Source organism: Podarcis liolepis (assembly GCF_965112155.1).
Source record: "Podarcis liolepis genome assembly, chromosome: 1".
Classification (NCBI taxonomy): Eukaryota; Metazoa; Chordata; class Lepidosauria; order Squamata; family Lacertidae; genus Podarcis; species Podarcis liolepis.
Genome location: NC_139554.1, coordinates 58,321,277 through 58,342,000, shown reverse-complemented (window position 1 = coordinate 58,342,000; position 20,724 = coordinate 58,321,277). Strand labels below are relative to the sequence as shown.

The 20,724-nt window shown below is 41.8% G+C and overlaps 1 protein-coding gene across 4 annotated transcripts in view; it reads left to right on the top strand.

The window, feature by feature from the left end:
• CTTN (cortactin) overlaps positions 1-20,724 on the top strand; it is a 37,820-nt gene that overhangs the window by 13,176 nt on the left and 3,920 nt on the right. For 2 of the 4 annotated variants that reach the window (XM_083464311.1, XM_083464310.1), the window contains exons 4-16: positions 842-971; positions 4,042-4,152; positions 4,360-4,414; positions 5,783-5,893; positions 6,797-6,907; positions 8,875-8,985; positions 10,734-10,844; positions 12,752-12,807; positions 13,808-13,877; positions 14,822-14,970; positions 18,282-18,395; positions 19,640-19,823; positions 20,484-20,552. In XM_083464311.1, coding sequence (XP_083320437.1) covers positions 842-971; positions 4,042-4,152; positions 4,360-4,414; positions 5,783-5,893; positions 6,797-6,907; positions 8,875-8,985; positions 10,734-10,844; positions 12,752-12,807; positions 13,808-13,877; positions 14,822-14,970; positions 18,282-18,395; positions 19,640-19,823; positions 20,484-20,552 — 1,382 coding nt within the window. Of the gene's footprint in view, positions 1-841; positions 972-4,041; positions 4,153-4,359; positions 4,415-5,782; positions 5,894-6,796; positions 6,908-8,874; positions 8,986-10,733; positions 10,845-12,751; positions 12,808-13,807; positions 13,878-14,821; positions 14,971-18,281; positions 18,396-19,639; positions 19,824-20,483; positions 20,636-20,724 lie in introns of all 4 variants that reach the window. The other 2 variants (XM_083464312.1, XM_083464313.1) reach the window with 2 other exon arrangements.

Genomic DNA, 20,724 nt, shown 5'->3' with positions numbered 1-20,724 from the left:
AGAAGGATGAATTCAAGGTGGAAAAAAAGATGCAAAAAGGAGCTACTAAGAAGGTAGCAATAAAACAGGGACGGTTAATTTAATTTTTTTCATAAGTAATTTTTTATTAGTTTTCAAATATTCCCCCAATAATAGCCAAATTGTAACAATATCAATTTGCGGGACAGGTAGTTTAAAGGCAGCTCCACACAGTGTGATATAAATGATACGATGGGTATAGCCTGTGACTTCTTGCACTTCGGTCAGCACAAGAAATCCTATTTTTGCCCTGCAAAATCTTGGATGATTGAAGAACTATCTGAACAGGATGGTGAAAGCACTGAAATATTTTGCATTTTGGATGTGTAATGCACTGCAGTATTAGCATTTGAATTTTCTTACTGCAGACTTCTCAGGCAGCATTCAGTTAATGAGTTCCATCAGCAGAAGCTAACTTCTGTTTGCACAACAGGGCTTTCCCCCGCTGCCCCCTGTGTGCTCCCCAAAATTGGTGGGCTCTGGGCAGGTTGGGTGAACCTCAAGAACAGCGCAAGGAGAGGAGGGATTGCTTTGTTTGGCAAGCTGAAACCTTAGTACGACATTGAACTCATCCCCTAGGTTTCTTCCTCTCTTTAAAGCAGCAAGGTATGTGTGTGCAGAGGGGTGGGAATAACGTAGAAGGATTCTGAAACGGGTATGCAAATAGTTGTTTTTATTTAATTATGGGAGTTGGTGTAGTTTCTTTCTCTAAAGATAATTAAAAATGTTAAGGGCAAAAATGGCACAGGAGGCGAGAGCTAGATCAAAGTGGCATCTTTTAACTGCAATTTCTCTTGTTTTTAATTCTTTTTGTCTCAAAAAGCATTCATAAGCTGAGGGAGAATGTATCCCAAGAGCATCAGACTCTCAAGGAGAAGGAACTTCAAACAGGACCAAAAGCTTCCCATGGCTATGGAGGAAAATTTGGTGTGGAACAAGACCGCATGGACAAAGTAAGTGCAGAAGATTTTGCACGGCTGATGTGCTGTGTACAGGCATGATTTGCCAAACAGGGGCCTCGTCAGGCTTTCTTGGACCCTGCCTCATGCTCAAATGTCCTGTCCCTCTTTCTGCTTCTGGGTGTCTGTTGTTGCATTCCTTTGACAGGGATCTTGGGATAGTGGAAAAGTTGGTCTGACTTGACTTGGCAATCCGTCCAGCTCTGTTTTGCTTTCTAATTGCAGGGAAGTGAAAGTACCTTGTGTCATCTGCTGCTCCTGGGAAGGTGCTTAATATTTACAGTACGCTTTCTAAATTGAGGAAATGTCTACCTCACATACATAATTGATATTCATGCTGACTTCCCTTCCATTCGTGAATCAAGCCTTTGACATCTTCTCCCTCTCTCTACAGACCCTCACTATCACTGCCCAATAACAGAGTTCTCAACAAGAAATAAAACAAATTCAATAACAAAACACTTAAGAGTATAAAGACAGTGGTGGTGGGGAAGTCATATTAAGAACATGAAACTAAATTGAATTAAAAATAAATAAAAATAAAACCTCCTGCCTGGTGCTGAAATGACAGAAGGGTAATACTGCTGATAGACTTGAAAGCCGCTGAGAGGTTTAGGAGAACCCACAGGATTGAAACCCTCATAACTGCCTTCTGGGAAAGGTGATCTCAGAGGGCAAACCAAGACCATTTCTGTGCTCAAATGGGCTAGAATGACAACGGAAATTGATTGAGAATGCTGAGGATTATTGGCTTAAAAAGAAAAAAAAGTTGTTATTGATTGAGGCATAGAGGTAGTAGGAGTCTAAAATAAGAATTGCATAAAGCCATTGGCCAAATTTGCTAAGAGACATGTTGCCTCCGTGCTTGATGAGTCAGTGTGGTGCAAGTGGAATATACACACCACAATACTCTAGGCCTGCATTGTGGCATGCAGTAAATGGCCTCTGATCCTTACAATTCATGAAGGAGAATTGTGGTTAGTAAATCTGAGTGTGGGTTGCAGCAACCACAAGCTCTTACCTCAACAGACAGATGATGAAGAGGAAAATCCCCAAGTATCTTAATTCTGAACACAGGATATGAGGAACTAGCTCTTGGGTCAAGGTGAAACCACCTCAGCTGATGAAAGAGGCTACTAGAACTCTCTCTTTCTCTTTAAATCTGATCTGCAGGTTGACTTATGCAAACCTGGTACAATCATTTAATTGCTTATCCCACAGTCCCAATAGATTTTGTTTCTGGTCATTGCAGTTTGGAATAGAAGCCTGTTGTACCTCCTCCCATGCTGAAAACTCTGTTATTATTTTATTTTGAAACTCAGAAATGGCAAACTGCGCGCTAGAAAAGCTCCTGTTTGATAAGGCACATGCTCAGCATCTCTCTCCTGCTCTGCAGGAAGACAAACGTGGAGACAAAATGTGGAGGAAGTTGTTAATGCTTGATAGAGACTTTGGGAAAGGAAGAGAGTGTCTGGTGGCTTCCTGTAGGATAGCAACACAACACAACATAGTGCACACTGAAGGCACAATTTTAGCTGAATTCTCTTGCAGCTGGAAGATACTTTCTGGTAAAATAGCTGCCATAACTGCTGATGCATTAATGGCAGCCTTTATTTTATTTATACTTTTTCTTTGTAACAATATTTAATATACTGATGACTTGTATAGAAAAAGTTGTGTAAAGCACATATACAGTCACGCTAAGCATCAAAGAACAGAAACTGTCATAAGAATCTGGCCGATCACATAAAACTTATCCAGCTGAAACAACCTATTGGCATAAGTAAGTCTTCGAAAGACATCTAAAAAAATAAGAAGCAGAGACTCTTGTTAGAATTCCAACAGGAGGGCATTCCACACTGATGGTGTAGCCACACTAAATGCTTGATTTCTCATAGATACCAAGTGGGCCTCATTCACACAAGGATAGTTCAAAATGAAGTTTGTAGAGTTAAGGGCTATCCTTTTTCTTGCGTTTCTAGACCATGATACTCCTAGTGCATTGGCTTTTTTCCCTTTGCTATTTACAGTTGAGTCTGCATATATTTTGGTAAATGGAAGTACTGACTCCTATAAGCTGAGGTAATGGAATCCCCCCCCCCCCCAGTTCACTTTTAATTTGTATACCGCCTTTCTATATTGCTGTACACAAGGCAATTTACCAAGTTGAAGAAACAACAAAATATGCAACAAAGATCACACATCCTATAATAGTCCAGTCCATGAAGTGAACAAATACCTCCCAGTCAGTGACTTGCTCAAGAGCCTTTGCACCTATAAATACATTTTGAACTTGAAATTTAAGTCTTATTTGGAAAAGTAAAAATAACAAGAAAGCTGGATTTTTACAATGTTCACATCATATCAACTGAAGAGATTGTGTTCATATATATCTTGGATGGGGACCTCCAGGCCACAAGCCAGACTTGGCCCACCAGCTTCCTGCATCTGACCCAGGAGGCTGTTTCTCTGAAACCCGGCCCACCTGATGTCATATGTGATGTCAGGTGTGAAGCAGGTAGAGATGAAGCTGCACAAAGCAGGATTGAACCATCAACTGCATCAACTGATCCACAGGGAGTTCAGTCCCATCTAGTTCAGTATGACAACAGATGACCGACAAGTAGCTGGTCCCAGCCACCTGTCAGAGGTGGCCTTCTGGCATGAGGGAGATAAAGATCTGGCCAAAAAGCTCCCCCACACTCCAATATACATGGAGCCAAGAGACTGCAATCTTTGCTTGTCTTGTACAATTTAAGTAGAAAAGGCACCCAAGGTTGAACCTTTAAAGTTACGTGTTTTCTTAGAAATACAGAGCAGCCGTGGTTTGACTTGTTTGAATAATCTTAAAAGTGCTCTTAATTGTTCATTGACGCCCTTAGCTTTCTGATGTCATTTCTATAGTTTCTTTGGGGCTTATACAAACTTCAGGTTCCACAGGGAGGACCCAGTAACCATAGTACTTGTTCAATTTTGTGTTGAATGAATAGGTTTTTCCTTCCTCTAGGTGGAAGTTAATTGGTTCATATGTTTATATTAAATGTGTCTTTTCTTGTTCTTCCAGTCAGCTGTTGGTCATGAATATCAGTCTAAGCTTTCTCAGCACTGTTCCCAGGTGGACTCGGTGAAAGGTTTTGGTGGGAAGTTTGGTGTGCAAGTCGATAGGGTTGACCAGGTAAACGACTTCCTGTATTTCTAGAAATGTGTTTGATAGCTGCCTCCTACATTTTTATAGTGTAGGTGTTGATGTGGCTGTATTAAGATGGTTCACATGTAAGTGTCATTTATTAATAACACTTAGGGTTGTTTCTTCATTTAGAATACTCTTGTAATACTTTTTATTTTTATTCAAATAATTTTCTTTCTTTATTTATTTCTGCAGTCCGCTGTAGGATTTGAATACCAGGGGAAAACCGAGAAACATGCTTCTCAGAAAGGTAAAGCATTCTGAGGAGTTTGTGTAGAATTCGTCTTCTCTTCTTCACAACAAATTCTGCTGCAGAATTCTATTCCAGTATTTCTTTCATGAAGGCTTATGGAACAGGAATGTTAAGCCTGTCATTCCATGTCACTGTTGGCAAATGACACAGATAGAAGAATTGACCTTTTAAATAATGTGTTTTGGCAAATCCTTTCCTTTTTTTAGGGTTGGTAAAAAAAAGAAAGATGGAACCCTTTAAACAAGAGGACCTTTTGTTACAAGAGACTTTCTACAGAACCTAAGTATTGAGTCTATTCCTAACTGAATAGCCACTCAGATGGAAGCCCTATTAGGGCATTCATTTCCTTCACACATCAAAATCATGTGAGGAGCATGGCGGTACACTGCCTAGGCCTTACCCCAAACATATCACAGTTCTCCTGCACAGTACCCTTCATGAGGGGTGAATTTCTGCAGCAGGGAGTCGTCCTGCACAATTAAGAACCCTGAATAATCCTAATTTTTTGTGCTTGATATATAACTTGTCAGAGAAGTCTCATGGGTTTTATTCACCCCTGACTTGTTGGAAGAACTTTTATTCTAACAAACTACTGGATATTTCCCCTTCAAGACCAGGACAACCCACATTGCCATGAAACCTGTAGAAGTTACATTTATTAATGTTGGAAGATTCAGGACTGGCAAAATAAAGTACTACCTCACACAGCACAGAGCTGAAGTATGGAATTCACTGTCACAGTAGATAGTGATGGCCATCATCTTGAATGGCTGTAAAAGAGGATTAGGCAAGTGAATGGAGGATCAGACTGCCAGTGTCTCCTAGCCCCAAATACTATGTTCTACCTCTAGTATGCCTCCGAATAGCAGTTTGGGGAATTACAAGTTGGGAGAACACGATTCCATTCAAATCTTGCTTGCAGGCTTCCCATAGATATCTGGTTTGCCACTGTGAGAACAAAATGCTGGAGTAGATGGTCTTTTGGCCTGATCCAGGAGGGACATTACCACCTTTAAAATTTCTAAGCTTAAAGACTAGTGGCAAAACCTGGAGGAAGCATGAAACCAGTTTTTCATTTGTGGACACATGCCAGCTATCCAGACAGGTCCTACGTGGGCCAGGAAAAAGCCAGGAAAGAAATCAGATATCAACTTATCTTCCTTCAGTAAAGTTACTGTAACTGTGACTATTACATAAATGCCAAATATTTACTCTTTAACATGCTTCAAACCACTCTTTTCATAGTTATAAGGGTGGCAGGGAGGTAATTATTGAAGGAGGTGCCACTAATCAGCATCATCTTCAGAATTGTTCAACCGGCATCCATGCAGTTTCTGACATTATTTCAATGTGCTTGTTTCTCAGACTACTCAAGTGGATTTGGCGGGAAATATGGAGTACAGGCTGACAGGGTAGACAAGAGCGCATTGGGATTTGACTACCAAGGGAAAACAGAGAAGCATGAATCGCAGAAAGGTTTGTTGCTTGCATTATATTCTGTGCATTCTTTAAAATTTCAGGAGCTTGTGCTATGATGGTAAATTTGTAAAATCCCCCCCCCCCCTTTAAAAAATAGGGCAGAGACTCGTTTTTATAGCATCAACTCAACAAATAACCTTCCTTTTGTGTTTGAAAATTCTCACGGTTTAGCTAACACAAGAGTCCTCTTCAATCCAGAGTTGTCATTAGAGGAGGCAAGAAGCTTATCTAGTAGATTTGATGGAAAATCTTAATACCTGCAGATTCTGAATTCTGAGTTCCAGCTGCAGTGGTGGAAAACCAAAAAAAAAGTGTCTCTTTTCAAAAGCTTGGTAATGGGTTTCCAAAAAAACCAACAAACCCTTATTTGCCTGTTTGTGGAAAATGACCTCTTATTCCCAGTTCTCTGGGATGGGGGGTGGGGGGGTGTTTGCCAGGGATAAGAGGTAGTTAGGCTTTTGTTTGCATATTTTTGTTTTTGCTGCTGCTGCTCCTTGCTGCAAAACCATGAGCAGAATTATGCACTTTTATTCTCTGTGGAAGAAACCAGTCTCTTTCTGTTTCTGTTCAGTTTTTGCAGGAGGCAGCGAGAAGCTACTGCAAGCATTTGTTCTCCAAAAGGTCGTTTCTCAGGGAACAAAAAGCCACTTCTCTTTTCCTTCTCCAAAATTTATTGAAAAATACGGATGAACTCGATGTCTTGTGATGTGAAAGTGTCCTCTGTGGTGGTTGGGTAGTGATGGCTCTTTCACACATGCAAGTCAGCACTTGGAGTGATGAGCAGGAGAATGTGCTAAACTGACCACTGCTAGCCAAATAGCTATCAATAGAAAGAATTTAATGTCTTAGTTTGTACTGCTATGATGATTTTTTTTTGATTTTTTTCCATTCCATCTCTAGATTATTCCAAAGGTTTTGGTGGTAAATATGGTGTGGACAAGGAGAAAGTGGACAAAAGTGCTGTTGGCTTTGAATACCAGGGCAAAACTGAAAAACATGAATCACAGAAAGGTTTTTATTTTAAATTTTATTCCATGAAATTGTTTTGGGTTGGCCTTCTTTAAGTCTGAGCCTTTTAGTATACTTCAGTATCCCTGCATAAACGGAAGCCTTCAACTTTTAGAAGTAAAAAAATCCTCTTCCCTTTCTCTTTATTCTGTCTTTCTGTTTTGTTTATTTTGTTACTTTTATATCCTTCTTTTCCTTAGAATCAAATAAAAAAAAAACCCCACAGCAGCTGACACCTATGAAATAAATAAACTTAAAGTTGATTACTTAAGCAAGGCCTGTGTGAGAATACACAGTTGTATTAAAGTTCTGAACTAACTTCACAGCACACAAGTTCCTTCATAAGGATTGTGTTGTGTTTATGGATGTTACGGATTTTGATTTGTTTGCTTTACTGTAAACCATCCTGTGGCTTGTGCAAACGGTGGTATATCAATCATTTCAATAAATCATCTAAATAATCTTATTTGTACAAGTATTTATAAATGTTTATAAATACAATACCTCTGTAATATATAGATATATACAATTTAGAAGTGTAACAACCATTAAAAGCAGTATAGAACAATCATTAACATGACTAGCTACCTATGATTATTTGTTTATTTATTAAATTTATATATTGCCCTTCATCCGTAGATCTCAAGGTGGTTCATAACTTAAAAATATCAAAAACCCCACAAATATATCCTGTGAATACCTCGGCTCAGACAGTTTATTGCATCCAGCAGGAAATCTGGATGATAGAACTAGTAACTGCTGATGTGGCAAAACACTACTATTTTTGTTTGTTTTTTGTTTGGTATAAACAGCTGCCTCTTAAGTTTGCACCTCATAAGATGAGCAGTATTCCTTCTTGTGCATTTCTGTAAATTGGACTATAGTGAATATTTGCTGAGTTCTATACAGCAGTGGCGTAGCGTGGGGGGTGCCAGGGGTGCCGGCCGCACCGGGCGCAACATGGGCGGGGGGCGCGCTCGCACTAGCAGCTCTCTGCCCCTACTAAAATCCACGGGTTAGGGAGCCCGCGCTCGCTTGGCTTGGCGAGGAGGTCGCGGAAGGGGGAGAGCGAAGCCTTCTGCCGCGGGCAAAAAAAGGAGAGGAAGCCGGGCGGGCGGGCGGGCTGGCTGGCTGGTGGGGGTCTGGCTGTGCCTGCTGCTGGCGTTGCCGCTGCTGCTGGGCTTTGACAGCTTGGTGAAGCGGAGGGAGAGGAGCTTTATGGTAATTGCGGCTCTCTCTCCACTGGCCGCCTGGGTAGTGAGCCGAGCCGAGCAGGGAGTCTGGCGAGGGGGCGGGAAGAGACTTTTCCATCTCGCCTGGTCAAAAAGGAGAGCGGAGTCTCCTCAGGGCGCCCTCAGGCAGGGCAGGGCAAGGCAAGCAGAGCAAGGAGGAGAGAGAGGGGAAGGGGGGGAAGCAGCCAGGAAATGCTGCGGTGTGGAGGAGGAATCAATTAAGGAGAGAAAGCGAAAAGCCTTGGAGAAAGGGAAAAAAGGAAAGAAAAGAGGCAGCTCCAGGAGAGCGCGGGGGAAAGAGAAGCCTCGCTGCTGCTGCTTGGGAGAGTAAATTACTGTACTTGCCTTGCCCCGGGTTAGGGGGCGCAAATTAATTGCCTTGCCCTGGGTTAGGGGGCGCAAATTACTTGCCTTGCCCCGGGTGCTGATAACCCACGCTACGCCGCTGCTATACAGTAGCATTCTCAAGGCACTGTGGAACCAAGTAGCAGAGTAGAAATTGCAAAATAAATGTCCTAAACATGTAGTTTAATTCATCTCAGTTCACTGAGTCCTTATGACTGCAGCTTTGTGTACTAATATTTTCCCACCATTTAAAAAAAATCCTACTCGTACATTGAGTTGGCAAGGGAACGAAGACCTCTAGCTACTCTCTCTTAAATATATAAATTCACTTTAAACCTCCTCCAGGACAAAAACATTATCTCGGTAACACCTTGTGTTATTTTATCTATCTAGATTATACAAAAGGTTTTGGTGGAAAGTTTGGGGTGCAGACGGACAGACAGGACAAATGTGCCCTTGGCTGGGATCACCAGGAAAAAGTACAACTGCACGAATCTCAGAAAGGTATATACATATTTCTTGGCTGTACATATAAAGGAGTATGATGATTACCATCCTGTATACTGTACTGTATATTATACTGTTGTCGTGTTCATATAGAAAGAAGGTATATGCATCACATTATCTCTAGCAGAGGTCACCAAAGTGGTGACCTCCAGATTTTAAACTACAGCATCCCTAACCATTGGCTGAGGCTGATGGAACTGGGAAACTTGTGAAAATATTCTTCAGAGTTTTCAGACTCAAACTACATGTTCAAAAATATTACATGGGCTTGCACCATTTCATTTGTATATTGTGAGGTGGAAAGGGAAATAGTAGTATGCCTGAATGCTTTCCCTTGTGAAAAATGTGTTCTGCTTTTGAAAAGATGGGTATATCAGAGAAAGTTTTAGCACATGCTTCTCCTTGGTGTGATTGCTGTGTATATGCAGGGGATTTTTGGCATGGGCTTTCAAACGTGTGGCATTCCAAGCTGTGATTTCTCCCAGCTGCAATCTGAAGTAAAACAGTCTTGGAACCATAAGATTTCTCAATGTGTATTTTGGTTCTGAATTGCATGATGTGTTCCTGAAAGTCGTTATGGGAGGCTACTGTTCAACGCCATGGGAGTCATCCCGTGGTGTCCTGCAGGGTTTCATCTTGTTCCCCATGCTATTTGACCTCTATATGAATCCACTGGGAGCTGTCATCAGGAGATTTGACGTGCCATCAATATGCAGATGGCATCCACCTTTCTCTTTTTGTACCATCTGAGTTGGGAGAGGCAATTGCTTGGAGACAGTGATGGACTGAATCTTGGAAAGACAGAGGTGTTATGTGTACTGAGTTCTTACACCCAGGAAGTGAGGAGATGACCTGTCCTGGGTGGGGTTACACTCCCCTGGGAGGAGCAGGTCTGTTCCTGGATTCAGCACTGTTTGTTCCTGGAGGCTCAGGTGAGCTTAGAGGCTAGGAGTGCCTTTTTCCAGATCCCGCTGGTTCACCAGCCTCAGCCCCTTTTGGGCAAAAATGACCTGGCCATTATACTCCATGATTGGTAACTTCCAGATTGGATTATTGCAGTGTGCTCTAAATGGGGCTGCCCTTGAAGACAACTCAGAAACTTAAAATTGTCGAAAATACAGTGGCCAGATTACTGGCTGTGGCTCCATTTAGATAGCACATAACTCCTGTTTTAAAACAGCTGCACTGGTTACCATTTTGTTTCTGGCTCCAAGATACTCATATTAGTGTTTAAAGACCTAAATGACTCAGCCTCTAGATACCTGAAAGACCAACTCCTTCCCTACTGGACCCCCTTGAGCTCTAAGATTGATAGAGGGGGGCACTCTTGTTTGTTCCACTACCCTCAGATGCTATGGGGAGGGGGTGGCCCAGGAAAGAAAATTCTCTCTGGCAGCCCCTAAGTTGTGGTTCTCCATCCCAATAGAGGTGTCTGGCAACTTCTTTATTTAGCTTCTGTGATACTTGAGATGCATATTTTTAGGACCCACCTTACTTTTGTGATTTTTTTTTTAATTATTGTGATTGTAAGTTGTTTTAATCTGTTTTTTAACATTGTGTTTTAATTGTTGCAACCTGCCCTGGTACCTTAGGGTTAGGGGCAGGTGATAAATTAATACTTTTTGGGGCTTTTTAATGGTGTTTGTTTTTTGGTTCGTCCATGTTATATCTAAATATGTTTCTCTTCTTCCTGTCCTTCTCTCTTCTTGCTTCTTTTTCCTCGTGATATAACCTGGATTTCTCAGACTATAAGAGTGGTTTCGGAGGGAAATTCGGTGTTCAAACAGAGAGGCAGGACTCCTCAGCTGTGGGGTTTGACTACAAGGAGAAACTAGCGAAGCACGAATCGCAACAAGGCATAGTTTCTAGTTGTAACTTACCCAGTGCTGCCACTTCTACCACAGACTTAAGTTGCTCTCTTTGAAAGCCCCGCACCTCCCTCGGGCAGTTTCACGGCAACATTTCTTTCTCTCTGAATCATATCATCCCAATACATCGCCGCAATCTTTAGTTGAATGTTTTAAAGCTAATGGCAGCCATTCTTCATTATTATTATTTTTGGCAAGTGCGCATCAGGTCAGTCGTCTGCAATAGTATTGCTTGAGTGTGGACTCTGTGATATATAAGGAGTGGACCTCTCCCATGCCTTGTGTAGTTCTTGATTCTGGCCTACAAAGCCTGAGTCTTTGCCATAGCAAGGTTGCTTCTGTTCAGGAAATGTCACTTGTGATACCCACGTCTTTAAACAGTTGAGTTTCTTCCGTCATAACAAGAAGCCAACATTTTAGGTTTATGCTGAAATTGATAATACTGCTTAAAAATGCAGACATCAATGTCTCTTTCTTTAAATGCAATGGGTGAAATAGCATAACAGGCACCACTGTGAGATTATCTTCTTTTCTCCATGTGCTGTGAAATCAACCTAGCCAACATTACATATAAATATACAGTGGTACCTCAGGTTACATATGCTTCAGGGTACATACGCTTTAGGTTACAGACTCCGCTAACCCAGAAATAGTACCTCGGGTTAAGAACTTTGCTTCAGGATGAGAACAGAAATCGCGTGGCGGTGGCGCAGAAGCAGCGGGAGGCCCCATTAGCTAAAGTGGTCTTCAGGTTAAGAACAGTTTCAGGTTAAGAACAGACCTCTGGAACGAATTAAGTACGTAACCAGAGGTACCACTGTATATATATATATATATATAGAGAGAGAGAGAGAGAGCGCTCCCTTGCCTCTTTCTTCAAAGGAAAACCCATGTGCAATTCATTTCCTAGAACTAGTACAGTAGTTTCCATATGTTGCAATGTTAAAGTCATGCACCATCCATCCGATATAAAATTATGCCCTGATTTGGCTGTTAGAAGGTTTGAGATTTTGTTTTTAGTGATCACCGCTTCATGCAGTGTATCAGTTCGATATAAAACATGTGAAATAATGTCTTCATTGAAACGTTAGGCAAAGGTGATTTGGTTCCAGTGTTTTGGGCGGATAGATAGATATATAAACTCTCTTTACATAGAATCTCCTTGATGAAAATAAGGCAAGGTAGCCCATGAGATCCTTCCATAAATAAGAAGTATTTCATTCCTTCAGTCCCCCCCCCCCCCAGTGTGTGTGTTTTGTAGAAGTTTGTCTATCCAGCATTTAATTGTACTTCTGTTGTCAATCTGTAATGAGACAATGCCCTGCTCAAAGTAGACTCTCTAAATCGGTGGGCCTGACTGATGTCAGTTCAGTGCTTTTCAATGTGTCTACTGAAGACTATGGCTTGGTTGGATACAAAGCCAATATATCTGGTCACTATATCTGTGTCTTTTTGGCATTTAAAACACTCATTCATTGACATGGTGAATGCCAGAAGTGGCGAGAAGTAAATGCTAGAAGTAGAGTAATCCAAGGCTATTCTATAGAAGTGGGGTGTGGCAGGCAGAGTTGTTGGGTCCAGAGAGGGAGAGCATCCTTTTCTTTGCTTGATTCCTGCCAGCGGTCATCCAGTGTCATTTCAGCCAATGAATGTGGAAGCATGAATCTGGCCCACTGTAGCTTGCACATCTGCCGACACTTCTTCCAAAATCTTACAAGTATATAAAAATATGTATATCTATATTTCATCTACTTCTTTTCTGTTTTTTGCTTGGCTGCAGTCATTAGGAACTCTTAAGCATGCAGCTTCTTTCAGTACTCATCTGCATTTGAGAAAACTCAAAAGAGGGGTAGAAACAATCACCTCCAATTAGTCTTTTTTTGTCCTGTTTTTAGACTATTCGAAAGGCTTTGGTGGAAAATATGGCGTGCAGAAAGATCGAATGGATAAGGTATGACCGTAAATAAAATATTTCTTATGGCAAGGATGGGCAACCTTTCATTTCTGTCGGGGAACTGATGATGGGTGGGGCCGGAGATAAATTGTCTGCATTAAATAATGTGGAATAAATACCCCCTGACATCAGTTTTTATAATGGCTGCCTCAGATTAGAATCTCCAGTCCAATGCAGAGTTGCTCAGAAATAATCCCCTCTGAATTCAATGAATAAGTATACAAAGGAGCTTCTTACTTTATTTTTTAGAACAGCGGACTAATACAGATACTGTTCTGGAAAATAGATCCTTTCTTAGGTATATATACATACTCACGTGTGGCTGGTGGATGATGAAAGCGTTTTTTTGTTGTTTTGTTTTTAAGAAACAAAAATCGTGAGGAAATTCATATCAGCTGCAATTTTTGCAGCTCACAAGAAGTAGAAAAACATTACAAAAATGTAGCATATAAATGTCCAAATGCATAAACAAGAGTGTTGCAACATAAAAAGTATCAGGGATCAGTTCATAAAAGCATCCTCAACCTTCAGTGCAATTGTGACCATGTCTACTCATATGTTGAACCTTCATATATTTGTGATAGAGGCATCTGCTCCCCTTGCTACCTCCTATCATTGTGCACTTAAAGCTTCTCTACTGCTTTTTGAAATTGAGATTTGCTCTTTTGAGTTCTCTGCTCAGTTGAAATTTAGCTCTGTGTTTCATTTTACTTATAAAAAAATGTCAAACACCTCTTGCATCCAAGTTTTTTCATTTGTCATTATATTGCCAAATGTCAGGTGGCATTTTGCTTTGTCTGGATACTTATTAAAATCACACAGCCTTTTTACTTGTTTTGAGTCCACATGTCACCTTTGAGAACATGCAGCTTCTACATGAAAAGCAACTTTGGAGCATAAAAATGACTTCTTTAAATAAAACTGTTGTATGCATTTCTAATGGCTTGTTATCTTGTCCCTGAATATGTTTGTGACCTCATCTGGCTTTTATTGATAGAATGCATCAGCTTTTGAAGATATTGAGAAATTGTCTTCAACGTACCAGAAGACCAAACCGGTGGAAGCTGGTAAGGCTATATTTTAAAATGCTGAAAATCTCTCTCCAGTGTTTTCCTTGTTTATGGTTTAGGTTGCCCTTATACCTAAAATATCTTAACTTCTTGATGGCCTAAGTGCCTAGCATTATGAGGATGAGGGGCTGTGAATCTCAGGCTTGTGTGCTCCTCTCTTCACCTCTGACACAGCCACAAGGAGATTCCTGAACTTTCAGCTTTTGTTTTGGATTAACCACGGTTTAGTGTTGCAACTGAATCCCAAGTTAATCTTAACTATGGTGAATAAAAACAAGACAGCTTCCTAAATTATGGCTTGAAGGTGACTAGTTTCTATTAAGCTAAGGCGAGCCACAGTTTCTCCCAAGTTCAGATGGCTGATCAAATGTGGTTAATGTATAAATGAAAGGAAAACTTCTCAACTCCTTGTAGCAACATTTCAGGGGTGGTGGTAGTTTGTGAGCCTGAGGTTTACTGCATTTTACCCTCATAATGCCAAGCCATGCTTAAGCATTACATGGGAGTGCAGTCATTGCATCAGCATAAGTACTAAATCTCCTAGGTGTATTTAGCTTTCTATGCTTGGAATGGCGAAATAAAAATTGGATGGACTTTCTAATGTATTTTCTTTTTTGTCTGCTCAGGAAGGGAGTGATCATTTTAAATTGAACGTGTCAGCTAATCCATGGCCTTGTTGCTGGAACGACTCCCGAATTCCTAACTTTTAAGTCAGTCATTTAGGCCTGAACTTTCAGTATGTTCCAATTTTTGCAGCATCTGTTTTTAGTAGGAAGGTGAATGAGTCAGGCTTCTCAGGGGATTACATTACTTTTTCTAAGTATAAAGAATTCGCTTAGTCTTAATTTTGGTTACCAGTTAACCCTGGATCTGCATGTTGTGGAGGTTTGCATAGGAAACTGCCCTGTAAAATGAGCGTCTCAATATTTCTACTATTACAGCAACTAACAAAACGAGCAACATCAGAGCTAACTTTGAAAACCTAGCTAAGGATAAAGAGCAGGAGGATAGAAGGAAGGCGGAAGTCGAAAGAGCTCAAAGAATGGCACAGGACAAGCAAGAGCAAGAGGAAGCCAGGAGGACGCTGGAAGTCAGTGAAATTCATTGCTTTGCCTCTTTGTTCCACCCTCCCCCACCCTTGAGAAAAAAGTCAGAATTGGTTTGGTTTTGTTTTTTGAAAATAATTAACTTTAAAACTTCTAGAAATCTGTCAATTTTTACGATTCAGAACTAGGATACATATTATAAATAGGTCTGGTTATTGTTTGCTTAAAGTCTTCCTAGTTCCAGGATTCATTAATTAGGCTGTAATCCAAACTATGGATTCAAAACTATGAGGAGGGAAGGAAGCTATTTTTAGATATTCTTAGGATCCCTGCTTTCTGGTTGTCACTGCAGTATACATCTCAACTGATGAAGCTCATAAAAAGAAAGTTTCTGCTGATAAAATGTGAGCTGTTGTCAACCAATCCCTTTGTGTCTGGACTGGACACAGAAACCTCTAGCCATGTTGTGTTCCCTGTTAGGCCCTCCACCTCCGCCTGAATTGCTCCTTTTATTGTTAAGAAACCTCTTGGTGTAACTCCGTATTTCTAGCATCCTATAGGCCACTAGCTTTACTTGTAGCAGAGACATTCAGCCCCCTGATTTCCTTGCTCTGGTGCTGGCAATAGAATCATTGCTGAGCATTTTGGAGCTGCCGAGCATTTTGTAGCAGGGATAGAATTGGGTGCTGAAGATGGTGGGCATGCCTCCTTTATGACCCTAAAGCTTGATCCTATGACAGGGGCACACAACTAGACAATAGAGAAGGATGTTTGCATGGGGCTGAGCAATTTTAAAATGTTCTCACCCTGTAAGGTTTGAGTTAAGTAGTTGGCAAAATGCAGAGGCAGTTCCTCAGTAAAATATGTAGAGCCAGCTGGAATAAATACACTAGAAGGGTTTCTTTCTCCCGCCCCCCATCTCTTGGAAAGCGTCAACCTCTGTTGAGTGTTCTCTGTTAAAGAAATGTAACTTGGCTGTATCCTTGCTCCCAACCAATTCCTTTCTTCATCATATGATCTGTGTCCCTGATGATGTCATTTAAATCTAAGAAAAAGCAAAGTGGTGGTTTTTACTTTTATTTCTAATGAGCAAAGATACTAGATTATTGCTCCTAAATGCCTACCTCTTTTGGACTATCTTTAAGTCCTAGAAAGTGCTGTGCAGCTTAATCTGGAGACAATTACTAGCAGCAGCACCCAGCATGGGTCTTCCTACTGCCACCCACTCTGACTCCTGCCTTTGAGACACTGATGTAGAAAGAAATTGCCTGTCTGCCTACAAAATATGTGGGCTCCATGAAATGAAATGCAGCAGTCCTGTACTGCTTGCATTCACAACACCTGGTAACAATTTAGTGTGTCAGACCACAGCCCTGGGACTACAAATGAAAAATAAGTTCCTCTCCCAGCTTTGTAGTATGTCTTGTCTTGTTAGTGGGTTAACTAGACAAGGGAAGACTTACAGACTTGTTTCCCATCAATGCTTACTTGCGGGGGGTGGGTGGGGGTGGGGAGATATGTAGTAATCAATGTTATAGTCATCGCTCTTGTGTATTGTAATTCACCATTAGGGAAATGCACAGTACCTAAATGTTTATGGCAGGAACAATGAACAGATCACTTATAACCCAGTGCTACTAATTTTATGTATTCACAAATCTTATATCCTGTTCTTCTTTCAACGTGGAACTCAGGACGCCTGACGGCCAGTAGATAAAACAACTGTACACAGTAATATATCATCTAAACCACAAAGTCATGGCAGCAACAATTCATCAGTACAACTGCAACTAAAAATAGTTTACCTCTTTGTATAAGCACCTGGCCAGTGTAAAAATATATATAGTCTCCTTGTAAAAGCAGCATTCCTCCATGTCTTGTTGCCCAGACATATATTGACTTAAGCAAACAACTGAGACTTAAAAGTGCAGTGGATAATAAATCCTACCGCAATTTCACTAATCAGCCATGGTAGAGAAATAAAGATACATACAGCGAAATAATCAGCTAATAGAAGAGTATAAAAATACAACAAATACAATACACTAACAATAGAAAGCAAAAACACACAATACCCTCTTCCCTCCCTCAGTAGCAGCAGCAATGTGGAAATATGGATAAATAAAGTGAAATGTGTAGGATATAGCAGATTTAACTATTGCTGTTTCCACAATTGTTTACAATAAGCAGGTGACCACAAGTGTACTCGCTGTACGTACCTTGCTTATCTAGGGACAAAGGGGCTGCTCTTCCTTCTGTGACTCTTTCAGCTTTCACCCAGAAGCATTATATGATCTCCTATCCTGGGGTGCCTTTCTTCCCTAACTCTGACTATGGAATTCCTCCACCCCATTGGCAGTTGTCATAGGGGTGCTGCACACTTGTTGCTCCAGAAATGGTGACCTGTGTCACCTGTGTTGCTCCACCTCACACCAGTTGCTGTTCATTGGCATCATTGTTTCTGGGAGTCTCGGGAACAGGAGGCTGCAAAAACCCCTTTCTGACTCCCACTGTCTTGGTGGCAGCTGCTGCCTCTGACAGTGCTCCACCTGGCAGTTCACATTTAGGCCATCTTTCATCTCCCTGTCCTTTACCCTTAAGTCCAACCAGCTTGTCAGAAAGGTGATGTTTGGTGCATTGGAAAATGCGGTGCCTTTATGTTCCGAGGCCATTTCTAAAAAAGGATCTTGAAGCCTGCTTGGTGAATTAACGCAAGGGAACCAGCCCCCCATGCTTTAAGGATACATAGAAAGCAACAAAACAGGTGAAGGAAGAACTTAACAGACAATACAGGCGTCTTGCCTTATGGTGTGGAATTCTCCTTACAAGTGCATCCTGTGAAGGAAATAAAATACTTGCCAGCCCATTCACACTGCCACAGTGCTGCTTCATGGGGCAGCAGTGATGGCATAAGAGTCAGCCCATGAGTGGGGTAACTTGGTTGCCATATTCATGCAGCTTGCCACTGACTATGTTGAGTTGCAAGCTCTCAGTGTGGTCACACTGACTTACATGCTCCTTGTAGCTGTAACTGCAGGGTAGCTCCTTGTGGAGGATTTAAAGGACGACCTCATCATAGTCTTACTGTTAAGTATTCTCCTCACTGTGCCTGCTTTCTGTTTTAGCCTCCTGCAGTGTGACTCCATAAGTGAAACTGCTGCAGAAAATAAGTTACCTTCCTTACAAATTCTCACTTTTTCATAGAGGGGCAAGTTAGTGGTGGTGTTGCGTGTTAAGTGCAGGTCACAAACTTCCTGCTCTTCTTGTTGTGTCATGTCTGTGCTACAGATCTTGCTTTGATCCATATCTCTTCTCCCTCCCACCCACTCTTGTTTTCTCTCTCTTTCTTTTAAAGGAACAGGCCAAAGCCAAGAAACAAACTCCACCTCCATCTCCGGCTCCTGCTCCTGTTCCTGCTCCCACACTGCAGCCTGTGGAAGAAAAATTGCCATCAAGTCCAGTCTATGAGGTTAGTTTGCTAGCTATAGTCATGTAGCCAAACAGGAAAAAACCAGAACCCTAGCTGAAGGGCAAATGCTTTGCATGCTGAAGCTCCCAGGTACAATCACTGGCATCTACCTGTCAGGTAGGAAGTGCTGTGAAAGAGGTCTGTGCCTCCTCTGCTTGTGAGAGGAGACAATGTTGGGCTATATTTACAAGTACTCCAACAGGGGCATCACCAGAAGCTGCCTTATACCACTCAGGACAATAACACTGTAATAAATTTAATCACATTTGCTATGCTAAATTTGGAACATTCGACAAGGGAGAGATCATGGGGAGAAATGAGACAACGCTTGAATGAATTATCACGGGGTAGTGAAGAGCAGACTTTCAGCTGTATAATGAACAAATATGCTGTGCAATTGTATTCCCACAATGACTGTGATGCGGCTGTTGCAGTGCACCATCCCAGCTTCTCCTCGAGTCTGCCAAATTACTTTGCCAAGGAATTGATCTGTCGGACTCTCATAAGGCACTTGCTGTGTATCTTCACAGGAAGGGCACTTGCAAAATGTCAGCTTGCAGCAGTCTCCAAAATGCAAGCAGTCTATGGGCTGTCTTCATGTGCTCCTCATTTTTGAAAACTCTGATAAGGACTTGTTCCTGCTCCTGGGGAGGCTTCTAAGCATGTTCAGCTGAAAGCACTTAGGAAGGTCTAAAGGGGGCTTCTGTGTCAGGTGGAGCAGATGAGCATTTGGGGGTGCGGGGGGCTGGCACAGAGGTGTCCTTCCCCTGCACACTTTAGCCATATATGCATTCATGTGGATATGGTGTGCACTGTGTCCTGTGTACCAGGGGTGGGGCACTTTTATTAGCCCAACAGGGACATTATGAGAGCCTCGTGCCAGCTGTGTGTGGGGGGGCAGAGGCAAAACAGATGGAGCTATGAATGTAACTTCCACTTTTGTAGTGTAGCATATATGCAAAAAAAGAGGTTTCTCTGTGTGTGCTTGTGTACACATGTGCACACACTCTGTGTGCACTTTCCTCTCCACCCTATGTGCAGGCAAGCAGCAGTTCAAGAACACATGCCAGTCCAGGCTGTGGATTGGAGAAGGCCTTAAGACTCCCTGCATTCCCCACCACCCTTCCTCCAGAGTTGAGGTTTCCTCCTCCTAAAGGAAGCAGTAACAACTGCATTTCTGTAACAACAATGTACTTGAAGTTCTCTCTGCCTGTTATATTCTGGCTGCCTCTCCTTCCCTCTAGGATGCCGTTTCCTTTGAGTCCGGCTACAAGAATTCAAATGCAAATTACTCAGCCGCACACGAGCCCGAAACCAACAACAAAGTTGAAGAATCTGACTACCAAGAAGCAGTCAGTCAGCGGAAGCCGGAGTATGAATCTGAGACGGTGTATGAAGTGGCTGGGGCAGGAAACCAGTATCAAGCAGGTTCGTCAGCTTGTCTTTTGACCTAGGAGAGAGCTCTTGGGTCATGGCTTTAGGCAACGGTAGACTGTTCTCAGATCTGGTAGTTTGAGATGTTCAGGCTAGAAAACACTCAATAAGTGACAGGAGCTGGGAGGTAATACTTTTGAGTAGACGGTTCCTTCTTTTTCTAAAGCTATGCAGGGCTGTGTCTAGCTAATGCTGGGCAGCAGATTTACCTGGGAAGCCTCTCTGTGCTGTATTGAGCTCCTTAGAGTAGCATCAGATACAAACCTATAAATATTTGGGGCCTGTGCTTTCTGAAAAACAAAGCTGGGGAAAAGGCATATTAGCTTGACTTGTAAGGTGCTAACGGTGTTACATATAAGGCATTTGCTGGGCCAGGGATATCTAATGATTCTAGGCATCTGAAAGTAAGTCCCTCTCGGTGGGATTTATTCTCCAGTAAGCATGTCTAGGATTGCAACCGCAGCCTACTAGGTCTTGGCTTCATGCAATAAAAATGATCTTAAATGGTGATTAGAACCTATGTTGGGTGATGCAACTGAATATGGGAGAGACCAACTTGTAAGTGTCAGACTACATGTTAGTGCATGAGTTTAAGAAATTCATATATCCATTTATTGTGTCATGCATAATAGTAATGTGTCCCTTTCCCTTTAGATGAAAGTACTTACGAATATGAAAACGACCTTGGAATAACAGCGATAGCCTTATATGATTACCAGGCTGGTAAGCAATACATATCCTTAGTTCTGCAGTTCTGGTTTTTTTAAAAATATATATATTGCATGGAGATATATTGAGCATATACAGTGGTACCTCTGGCTGTGAATGGGATCCGTTACGGAGCCTCATTCGCATCCTGAGTAGAACGTAAGACACGTCTGCACGTGCGCAGGTC